The sequence below is a fragment of the Sphaeroforma arctica genome (genome assembly GCF_001186125.1).
Source record: "Sphaeroforma arctica JP610 unplaced genomic scaffold supercont1.106, whole genome shotgun sequence".
Lineage (NCBI taxonomy): Eukaryota > Ichthyosporea > Ichthyophonida > Sphaeroforma > Sphaeroforma arctica.
The window spans coordinates 114,675-125,946 of NW_014040452.1; the positions used below are offsets into that span (position 1 = coordinate 114,675).

Here is an 11,272-nt window from a genome sequence, read left to right on the forward strand (position 1 = left end):
ACACAACCACNCACATACACACACACACACACATATATATATATATAGATATATATATATATATATATATGTATCTATATAGATATATATATATATATATAACATTTTATATATAGATATATATATACATATACAAATATATATATTGACATATACGTATGGAAATTATACTTCTATCGAATAGTATGCACAATTCGATACGAATATCATATCTAGAGACAAAAATCGTAACTCGCTTCCGTCTTCGTAGCAAAATATATGTACTTGTCTAAATCTTGTGTGTCGCTTGAACGAATTCGCGAATATATTAAATGTACAATTTTTTCACTATATGAATATATATTTACCATTATATTTTAAAAATATGTACTTCCACAGAATATGGACGTGTTGTGGTTCTTATGCCTACTTGCAATCGGAAAACAAACGGTGCACCATAGATACGATAACAAGCAACTAGTTGAATTAATTGCTGGTGACATCAAAGCTACAAATAAAAATATTCTGAGTTAATGAAGTCAAGCAATGTATCGATCCTGTCCGCGACGTACTAAAATATAGTTGGAGCTACAAACACTTACTTATAAATTCGAGTTCCCTCGGCTCGACCTCGAGATAGCTGTGGGACATGCTGAGTGGATACGTTGGATTTAATGCGGGCAATTATGGTTTATTCGAACGATTGGAGAGCGGTCTTTGTGTGTTAATGATTGTCGCATCAACTCGTATATATACGTGTGCTGTTGCGGGTCCTTGTTTAAGTATACGTGCCCCAGAGAATTACCCCACCATTTACCAATCTCGTTGTGCCAGCTTATCACTGCTTGCATTGGAGCCGATTTTTATTCTGGTGTGGAGTACATATTTATTATTTGTATAGAATTCCCGATAGTTTTTAGGTTTTGTTTTCAGAACAGACCTTCACACAGCAGCAGCTTCCATTCGATAAATATTCGTTTCTCTTCATTACGATAGTAACGTTTTCTATTCATGACAATAACGTTTTCATTTGTTTTTAAAAAAACATATAGCTATAACTCTGGGTGTTTTAATTCTTGAGCAGTTTATCTTTTTATGTACATAGTGTCGAAAAACGATAAATCACTATTGCGGTTACGTTAAACGTTTACTACTTTAGGTAAACGAGTTTGTTTTTTTTTGTTTTTTTGTTTTTTGAAAAAAAAATCACAACAATCATACTGACCAAAATGCCTCGAGTTTGTCAATTGGCAACGGATTTCGACCCACCGTTTCATGGCTGGCCCACAAACAGTATCCACACGCGGTTTTGGGGATAAACGTTACATATGATTGTATTTATTTATATGCTCATGAGAGAAGCACACTCGATTCAGTGTATAATCTGTGTAAATATATAGGTCTTCAGAGATATTGTACTCGACTTTATTGAGAGTATTTGAGTTATCTTACACGTAAGTCCTATCGATATCCGTACAAAGTGCGTTTCATTCCCATAACATATACAATGGCGGACGAGACCTTCAGGGATGACCTCGAGAGCGAAGAGGCACGCATAATCGCCGAAGCAGAAGCCCTTGCAGCCAGTGTGGCCTTAGAAGACGCATCTGCAGACACAACCGAAGCCACAGCAGCAGACGGTGATGAAAATACCACAGATGTCGCGGGTGTGGCAGGTGATGATGATGAAATAGATGACCCTGAACTGGAGGCCATGAAACAGAAGGTCAAGGAGATGGAAGAAGAGGCTAAGAAATTACAGGAAATGCAGGATCAAGTGGAAAAACAAATGGCTGTTGCTGCGCCTACAGAGCCCAAGGAGGACATCGATGCTCGGTCGGTGTATGTGGGCAATGTGGACTATGGCGCCACTCCCGAAGAATTGCAGATCCACTTTGGCTCATGCGGGGCTATTAACAGGATAACAATCATGTGCGACACTTACACTGGACAACCTAAAGGGTATGTGTATTACACAAGTATAAGTGAAGTGATAGCGATTTTCGGTCACATCTATTTGGATATGGCCTGCGAAAGTAGTGGTCATTTCCTGGATGCCGATATGTACCCAGCAGTTGTGCGAGTTTATTTGTCCGACCTAATTTTTTATTTACTTTATTTCTACGTGCCACCCCCTTTGTTTGTACGCTTGTCTGTGACCAAAGTTCACATCTACATGCCACTAGTTTAAAAGGTTACCGTGATATAATAGACTGGTGCCCTGTACCAATAGCGAGTAATAGCGGCTGTTAGAAGCGTACATTTTCGGTACAGCCGGTTCAAAAGTACACGCAATCACACATGTATAGGTATATTGTACTCTATACTATATACAGTTACAGACCATTATATATATATGTATATATTTATATCAATATATCTATATACATATATTGATATATATATATGTGTATATGCAAATGTGTATGTATATGTTTGTATGAATATATGTATTTGCATATATATATATATATCTATATATATATATATTTATTATGTATATGCATACATATATGTATCTAAAATATATATCTATATATATAATATGGTCTATAACTGTATATAGTATAATATTCCTATGAATCAAAATTAAAAAAATGTACATATGAATATTATAATATTGGGATTCTTCATATATATGCGTAAACCTAAACCCATCTAAATATATTGAAATTTTCATGCATATATATTTATATATATATGTGTGTGTGTGTGTACTCGTATATATATGCATATGCATATGCATATTTACGTATATATATTTATGAATTATTGGGCATATATTAATTTATATATATATAGTTAGTTTTATATATATCATATATATATATATGTGTGTGTGTGAGTTACATTATTTTATTTTATATATAATGTATTATATTTTATATATATATATATACCTTGGTATTTTATGCACATACATACAAAATAGATATTTACTCATATTTTTGTTTTATTTTATATATATCTACTATATATATAATATATGTGTATATATGTGTGTAGATAGTCATGTCTTAGTCTTTCACTTTCCAATTTGGTTATTACTGCGTCGTCTTTCATACCGTTCACATTTTATGATTTCTGAAAAAGCCAATACACATTTTTATATATTCTCGCATTGAAATTTATTCTACATTTTGTCATACGTTGTATCATTATGGTGACCTACTCATACAAATATGACTGTAACACTGCATGTCAATTGATCACTATTGTTTGCAGATACGCGTATATCGAATTTTCTGATAAGAGCGCTGTGGATAATGCACAAGTGTTGGACGAATCCTTATTCAGAGGGAGACAGATCAAGGTAGTCCCCAAACGAACCAACGTGCCTGGTCTAAAGATGAGGGGCGGCAGGCGAGCACGCAGAGGTGGAGCTCCGGGTTATAGTCCCTATTACAACGCACGAGGCGGTGGAGGTGGTCGTGGCGGCGGAGGTCGTGGAAGGCAAGTAGAGTAGCCTTCGGTACAATGTTTTACCCTTTGTTCAGTCCATACATGCTCGTGTACATCGATTACTTGGCCCGAACAAGTTGGCAAGCAGTTCTTCTAGGATGTACATTCGATTACTGTGGTTGATGTTAAAATGATTACTATCCATATAGTTTATTGGGCTTAGCGGTGAAATTGCTTATTGATGTCGCCGCGAGAAGGGGTCTCTTCTTCTATTTAATTTTTCCACGAAGAATGAAAGGGGTGTGCTTGTGTAGGTGGTCTGGGTCATACGCTGTACTGATCTTTCTCGTAGGTTATATTACCCATTTAATCTTCAGTTGAAGTTCTTTATCAAATGTAAATAAGAGTCGGGTGGGCCGTTTTCACGTAGCTTTCGAACAATATTTGTCTTGCGTGTCCGCTAATATATATTTCCGTACGTTCATATCACACGGAATAGACCAAGGTTAAAATCGTAGGCACATGCTTTTTGTTTCTTTTCGACATCTGTATATACTTGTGAATCTATGCTTCAATCTAGAAATATTCCTAAACACTAAAAACCCTTAGGTGGACATATCTTCGCATATCGCGGGAGCTATACAATTGACAAATGTATCGCAATCTTGTGTTAGGCATTTGCTCACACCATTCTCATGCTAAAAATTCAATTTTATAACAGATTCACTGGGTATGGCAATAGGCGAGCGAGCTTCCAGTAATATGCACAACGGGATGATTCGCTCAGAAGGGTACTACATGGAGATTCTCATTCACGTAGATTGTAGCATGCACAGACCCTCAACATTAGACACAGGTCGAGTAGTACGGCTTCTTTGGTACACTAGAGCACGCCTGGAATATAGGAATGAGATATGTTCTGCGCATCAAGCTCATGTGTGCACATAACGAGCGCGGCAGTTTCCACTTGAATATTGCGCAAATAAAAATAAACTCATCATATAGCTTCTGTCGATGGTTATATATATATGTGTGTGTGCTGTATATATTGTATATATATATACATATATTTATATATATGTATGTATGTATGTATGTCTATATATGTATACATATATATATGAATATATATGTATGTATATATGAATTTATATGTATGTATATATATATATATATATTTATATGTGTCTGAGTCTATATATATATTAGACACCGACACATACAAATATCTGTATACATTCATATATATATATATACATACAAACATACATATATATATATATGTATATAAATGTATGAATATATATATATATGTATATAGTAAATCACATGCCTAGTTCCATTTTTTTCAAAATCTTGGCCCATAAAGCACTAGTTCTCTTTGGATATTTTACATCGATTGCGATTTGTTATTTCCAAGTGCCTAATATTTATATATTCTTGTTTCTCTCATGCTTGACAACAACAACCGGTTTTCCCATGAGATATCTATATTTGTTTCTTCACCCAGTTCTCTAGTCCACCGACAAGAATTAATTCCTGAGCCACCGCGCCAACGGGGCTGAAGGTGTAAGTTTTTGATCCGTATTTGATCGTCGAGTTAGCGAAACTTATATTAGCTGCCTCGGGAGTGCGCGCTGTATTCTTCGACTCGCCGAGTGAACTCCGAAGATCTGATACGAGCTCAGGAATCTAGGGTAGAGCAAAAGACAAACATAAACATTGTTAATGACCTTTCTACCGACATCTACAATACTGCAAGGTTGGATTTCATGATCACTTAGGAAAGTAAATTCAAGATTACAAAAAATGAGGGTGTGTTGGTAGGTGGGCCTGGTGCATAAGTCAGATAAAAGATATATTTGATCCTTAACATAGACATACCTCAATTACTAAAACCCCATTGTTGAGCGCATTCCTTTTAAACGTCTCGCTGAAACTACCTGCAATCAGCAGCTGTATTCCTGCATATTTAAGACATGTGGCGGCCTGCTCACGACTACTACCGGATCCGAAGTTAAAGCCGCCAACGAGTATATCCCCTTGTTGAACAAGTCCCTGGAAGCCGGTGTCGTAGTTCTCCATCGCGACCTTGGCCATGTCCTCGGGTGAAATGTCTTCCCGATACGTGTATTTGCCTGGATAAATGCCATCTGTGTTAATGTTGTCTTGGTGACAGAACAGTATGTTTCCAGTCATACTTGCCGGGAATGCTGGGTCTATCGTAACGCTTGGTGTTTCTGTTGCAACCTTCTGCGATTTCTCCAAGGTAGCTACAAGCTCTCCGTATTGGGCACCTTCCATTTCGGGGCTGGATGTAATATATCCCGCAAGCGCACTACTCGCAACTACGGCGGGTGAGGCTAAGTACGCTTCCGCATTCCTTGATCCCATGCGTCCCTTAAAGTTCCGGTTGGTGGCAGAAATACCCACCTCTCCGTCTTCGAGTAAACCTGCGCCCAGCCCAATACAAGGCCCACACCCAGGTGGCAGAGCCTTCGCCCCAGCGTCCATCAAAGACTGCCAATCTCCGGAATCTGTCACTGCCGCTTCCACCTCACTCGAAGCAGCGGCAACATAGAAATCGACATCCTCGTGTATCTGCTTGCCACGCACAACCGCCGCTGCAGCTGCAATATCTGAGGCGCGCGAATTTACACAGGACACTAAGTATGCCTTGTGTACCTTCTTCTTCTCCTTCATCATCTCGCTGATAGGCGACATAACTTTGACATGATTTGGGCCGGAGATGTGAGGACTGACCGTGGACAAGTCTATGGTGATCACCTGATCGTAATGTGCATCGGCGTCTGCGGCCATGGCAGGTGCCCTCTCGCGTATGGCCTGGATGGCTGTCTCATTCAAGCGAGGATGTGTCCATTCCCCTGCATAACAATGTGCATATAATACGCATGCGTAGACAATTGGTGTTATGAGCAGGCGTAAGCAGGTACACTTGATGGGTTATATGCACCAATTGTAAACCTCAATTTATCAGTGGCACTATTCGCAAAATTTCTTGGCAATGTATTATCGTATACGCGACACCCGCAATACCACAAGAAAAGTATATATCGCTACGTATGATTATATGATGCATCACCTCACCTGAAGTTGTTTTGTCCGAAGGCACTCCTGCAGGACCCCTCAGGGCGACAAATCGCGTTCGTTTTTCGAGCCATTCAAAGGTAGCACTGTCGGGAGCAAACACTCCGGCCAAGGCTCCCCATTCGGTTGTCATGTTCGCAAGGGTGAGGCGGTCGTCTACTGAGAGCGCAGTGACGCCTGGGCCAGTGAACTCTACAGCATGATTAAGTACCTGACAGATGATGTATAATTTTGAATTCTGTTTAATTGTCACAAACATCTCCTGAGCCTCAGACTGGTCGAATCCCATTGTATAGTAATCAAACTGATGGGTATAGCGATTTGTTCGTGGAGACTCTCTTCAAAGTCAGCACCCGACGAAAAAATGTATTTTGTCAACAATGATATATTGATACGAACAGTCGAGCTCTTGCCAGTCAACATTACCATACATACACATCGATCAGTGAATCAGTATAAAATGAAGTATAACATACTGGAGTGGAGCAGTGTGTATACTACAATGAGCATACTACATGAAGAACTTCAAGCGCAGCATACTAAACACCCAAAACATGTCATCAACGATTATACTCAAATAGGGGTTCGAACTTCCAAGCCATTGCCCGAGAAGAGACTTACTAACCTCATCTTTGTTGAAATGGCCGCAGAGAGTGATGATCAGATCTTTGCCGGTAACACCACCATTCAGCTTACCTTCCAGCTGCACCTTGGTGACCTTTGGCACCTGCCACCATGTACGCGAGGTGGCCCAAATAGCGGCAGCATCAGTGCGTACGACTGGAGTTCCCAGAGCGCCTAGGCCGCCGTACATGTTACTGTGACTGTCACTTGCAACCACCATTGCATATGGTGTAACGTAGCCTTCCTCACACATGACCTGGATAGACAATAATGTAATTAGACGGTATCCCGAGATCCAATTGTTACTCAGATTGATAGCACATTCCGACTAGCGTTCCTTATAAGAATCTTCACATATATAGCCACTCATAACCCGCATACGCCTCTGCTATATATAAGTCCACAGTTTTTTTTTATGCGAACTCACCCACTTCAATTTATAAAACATGTAAATACAGCCATACATATGCCAACAATGCCGCTCCTCTTCGTTGAGTGCTCACATGACTACAGCACTTCAATTTTCTTCGATGAGTGGCTTTCGAGTATCAATTTTGACTTGATGTGCCCATTCTTCAAATTGAAAGTAATCCGATATAGGTTCATAGGCGGGTGATCATGTGCCCGCCCGATTGTGCTTCCTAAATAGGGCGTGAGCGCGCATGACAATCTCCTGACGAAGTTATCGACAAATATATATTGACTTGAAGCGTAGCGTTATGTGTAAATAATAATAATACGAAGGATTTGATCACGGCAAGTTAAAAATGAATACCTGGTGACCGATCCCTCGACCTGCTGGATAGAAATCGACACCATGGCCTTTGGCAAACGCTTGGATATCTGCATACTTCTTCAGATTAGCATCTGACTTATCTTGAACATTGTGATCAAGTGTATTCACCACTTGTGAAGGATTGCTCATCTTGCTCACTTTCAGCTCATTGAATCTGAGATGTGAAGAAATGATTATAATTCAGTCAGTCACCTATACAAGCTGTACAATTATATCCATGACAGTGAGAGAAGTGCTGAATTGCTGCATCCAGCTTTTTCTGAAACGTCCATCTTACGGCATGCGCATATAGTTCAGGGTACCAACCAACCATTGAGTTTATCCGTAGACGCTAAACATACTTATAGACTTTAACTATCGCTTTAAGGTGCATCAATAACCAAAATGTGCTCGTTTACGTTCCCTAACCGTCAACTGAACTAACACAAAAATATACGTATACTCACAACGTGCTGCAAATAACATAGACCGTCGTTGATAAAACGCTAACTAGGATCGAACATTCATGACGATTGGAGCTCAAATTCGATTGATATACGATCAGCACACTAACACTACTACATACTTCTTCATGACTGCCGCTGTATTGTCGTGGGTCATTACGTACGTAGGGCAAATCGAAACAAAGTCGCCTGACTTTACTATGGCGCCCTCCTCAAGGCCGACGGCGCATGTCTGTGCGATTTTCTCCACATAGTTCTGGCCATTGTGAATGGATGTGGAGTGGAAGCCTCGAGTCCATGCTCTGCACGATTGTAACGCTTGGTGGCTTCTCGGGAACACCATGGTAGAGGATACCGGAGAAATTGAGCTTTGAGCTACAGCCATGCAACTAATTATACATAAATACATGTCCTGAATATTTCTGATGTCATGATGTCTTGTTAATTTTTTGGAGACCCCCCCCCTCCCCCCCCCCCCCCCAAAAAAAAAACTAGAGCAAAAATCGCCGTCTGTAGCCGAGGAGGACCGGGACAAGGGACATATTTAGCGACAAGCTTCTTTCGAACATCCGAATAAGAAGCGGCCCTAAAAACTGGAGCGAAAAAAAAACGGTCCGAACCCAATATGTACCGGACACCAATAGTTGACTTTGGACGTGGCTGCAGCTGGTTTTGCTGACTCACTTAGACTCTTTTTATTATTTGTTGTTTGGTTATGTTTTTAAAAAAAAGACTGGTTTGTGCCGAAGCCCAAGAGTCGCGACTGGGTCAACTCCCAACTCCCATTTATTTCTTTTTGTTTTTGTTGTTTCGTTTTTTAAAAATAAATGCGCCAGGACTTGTCTATACGACACCCGTCACTATAAAACTATTATCGCTCGAGCTTTAGTATTCCTATGTTGAAATTATTTTGAATTTTTTGTCCATTTTTTAGAAGGCTATGAATTTATGTTCTAAAAAAAAAAAGCGGTTAATGAATCACAGAACAGGACAAAACCCCTTGGACCTGAAATTTACAACAGAACGGGACAACCCCAAATTCAACATTGTTGAACCACGCTCACTAACAGAACATTGGCTCTCTCTCTAGTCTCTAGTCTGAAGCGTTGTATTCTATTTCAGGTGATAGGTGCAGATTATGTACCGAAAACTGATACTTGACTGTTGTGTCGGTACATAAAGTTTTTTGTCAAGTGTACACGCTTAATAGTTCGGTACTTGGGCCAATGTCACGGGTCCATAAATATCGAACCTACCTTTGCGAATGGACCGGATGCAGTTTTGGACACGAGCTCGTGCGTTAATAAATTTATAGTGGCGGGTGTCGTATAGACAAAGTCGCCGTCAGGGGCCCCCAGTCACAGTGAGGCCCTGTCAGGCCTCAGTGTCCCATGCAGCCTCGTGTTGTTTATTATTTATTTATCTGTGGCAGGCTGGCAGGCTGGCTTTCTGAGTTTCTCACACACCAGTTGGAGGCTGGCAGTGTGGCACACTGGCACCGCCGGACTGGCAGGCTGCGGCTGACACAACTGTGGCCGACAGCCTGACACGAATGTCTTTATACGGCACTGGTGACAATAAAACTATTAACCACCGCAGGCCCAGTTTCCTACCAGTCTCATACTTGTACTTTTTCGAGTTTACTTTGCTTTAAAGATGTAATTACGTGATTTTAGCTCATTTATTGCACTTCTTGTATTAGTTCTTTGTCGGCCTCAGAGGAGAGGTCGACGTATATTAGTCACGAATAGTGTCAACTGTAAAACCATGAGCGAATCCGAAGCAATAGCTAAGACAGAGGACGCCTATATACATGTGTCTAACTTCTAACATATGTCAAGCCCTTAAGACCGACAAGGACCTAACATAAGTACAACAAATGGGTTGTATCCGCGCTACAATATCTAACATTTAATTCGAGCGCTTTCAGCCGGCAGATAGTAAACAAACCGGCAGAAAACAAACACATTTCACAAGTGCTTAAAATCACGCTAATTACCTTAATATACCTATATTTAAGCAAATTTAACTCGAAAATGTATGTATGCGACTGGTAGGAAACTGGGCCTGAGGTGGTTAATAATTTTATTGTCATCAGTGCCGTATAAAGACATTATATTTATCTCGTCAGTCGTCTATGTAGTAGAGAGGGTAGAGACTCTCTAGAGGAGTAGAGAGTCTTAGAGAGACACTACATATCTCTCTACTAGCTAGTAGAGGAGAGAGAATAGAGGAGCCAGAAGGCTGAAGAGTGACGAGGAGAGACTGAGAGACACCGAGATTGAAGAGAGAGGGAGAGTCAGAGCACTGAGAGCAGAGAGGAGTCAGGAGTGTGACATGTGACAACCAAAAATTTGGAGGTGACATAAGTCATTAACCCGCGTGTGAATTTGTGAATTGCTTTCTGTGAAGTCACTGAAGTGTGAACAAGAGAAGAGTGTGAACTGTGAACTGTGATGACCATGTTTTCAACATTTACTCGTGTGGTATTTATTGGCGCTCATATCATAGCCTTCTTGTTTCATTTAGAAGGCTATGCTCATTTGTAATACGACTACAAGCATGTCTTCGTATAATAGCCATTTTTTGTTGAGACACAATAAGCGGTACGTGATCAACTTCTGCTGTATTTATTGTCGCTCATATGTAATAAGACAATACAAGCATGTCTTCGTATCAAGGTCATTTTTAGTTGAGACATATTAAGCAGTAAGTGATCAACTTCTGCTCATTGCTTACTTCAATTATACTTTATACACCTCTCCGCATACAAAATTTACATTTTTGTATAACGATCGCTCAGCTGATAGTATACGACAAGCTGACATGGTGTTAAGCGATAATTCTATTTTGTTGCCACGCTTGTGAATATGAAAGTAATATACTATATACTGAACACGAACATGGATCTATAATAAAC

General features: G+C 40.0%; 3 protein-coding genes across 3 annotated transcripts in view; 1 reads left to right on the top strand and 2 right to left on the bottom strand.

Moving 5' to 3' along the window:
- Positions 1–630, bottom strand: part of SARC_02388 (hypothetical protein) — a gene marked incomplete at its 5' end in the record, with an annotated part of 4,709 nt that extends 4,079 nt beyond the window's left edge. Inside the window, one exon of the mRNA XM_014303865.1 lies at positions 582–630. Coding sequence (XP_014159340.1) covers positions 582–630 — 49 coding nt within the window. The remainder of the gene's footprint in view (positions 1–581) is intronic.
- A 730-nt stretch (positions 631–1,360) lies between these two features.
- On the top strand, positions 1,361–4,392 carry SARC_02389 (hypothetical protein). Its single transcript, XM_014303866.1, has 3 exons — positions 1,361–1,941; positions 3,205–3,432; positions 4,103–4,392. Exons 1-3 carry the CDS (start codon positions 1,487–1,489, stop codon positions 4,140–4,142), a joined length of 723 nt encoding a protein of 240 aa, XP_014159341.1. The 5' UTR covers positions 1,361–1,486; the 3' UTR covers positions 4,143–4,392.
- A 366-nt stretch (positions 4,393–4,758) lies between these two features.
- SARC_02390 (hypothetical protein) lies at positions 4,759–8,721 on the bottom strand. Its single transcript, XM_014303867.1, has 6 exons — positions 8,475–8,721; positions 7,889–8,063; positions 7,115–7,369; positions 6,490–6,700; positions 5,266–6,266; positions 4,759–5,073 (listed from the first exon to the last, which is right to left on the bottom strand). The coding sequence occupies exons 1-6, from the start codon at positions 8,693–8,695 to the stop codon at positions 4,870–4,872; spliced, it is 2,067 nt and encodes a 688-aa protein (XP_014159342.1). The 5' UTR covers positions 8,696–8,721; the 3' UTR covers positions 4,759–4,869.
- Between the last annotated feature and the right edge of the window lie 2,551 nt (positions 8,722–11,272).

Excerpts from the sequence above, each read along its gene's own strand:
- SARC_02389 (XM_014303866.1), top strand. The coding sequence starts at position 1,487 with ATGGCGGACGAGACCTTCAGGGATGACCTCGAGAGCGAAGAGGCACGC. Across the intron at positions 1,942-3,204 it reads TACACTGGACAACCTAAAGG|ATACGCGTATATCGAATTTT; the intron begins GTATGTGTATTA and ends TATTGTTTGCAG. Across the intron at positions 3,433-4,102 it reads GGCGGCGGAGGTCGTGGAAG|ATTCACTGGGTATGGCAATA; the intron begins GCAAGTAGAGTA and ends ATTTTATAACAG.
- SARC_02390 (XM_014303867.1), bottom strand. The coding sequence starts at position 8,695 with ATGGTGTTCCCGAGAAGCCACCAAGCGTTACAATCGTGCAGAGCATGG. Across the intron at positions 6,701-7,114 it reads GCCATTTCAACAAAGATGAG|GTACTTAATCATGCTGTAGA; the intron begins GTTAGTAAGTCT and ends ATCATCTGTCAG. Across the intron at positions 6,267-6,489 it reads TTCGGACAAAACAACTTCAG|GGGAATGGACACATCCTCGC; the intron begins GTGAGGTGATGC and ends ATTGTTATGCAG.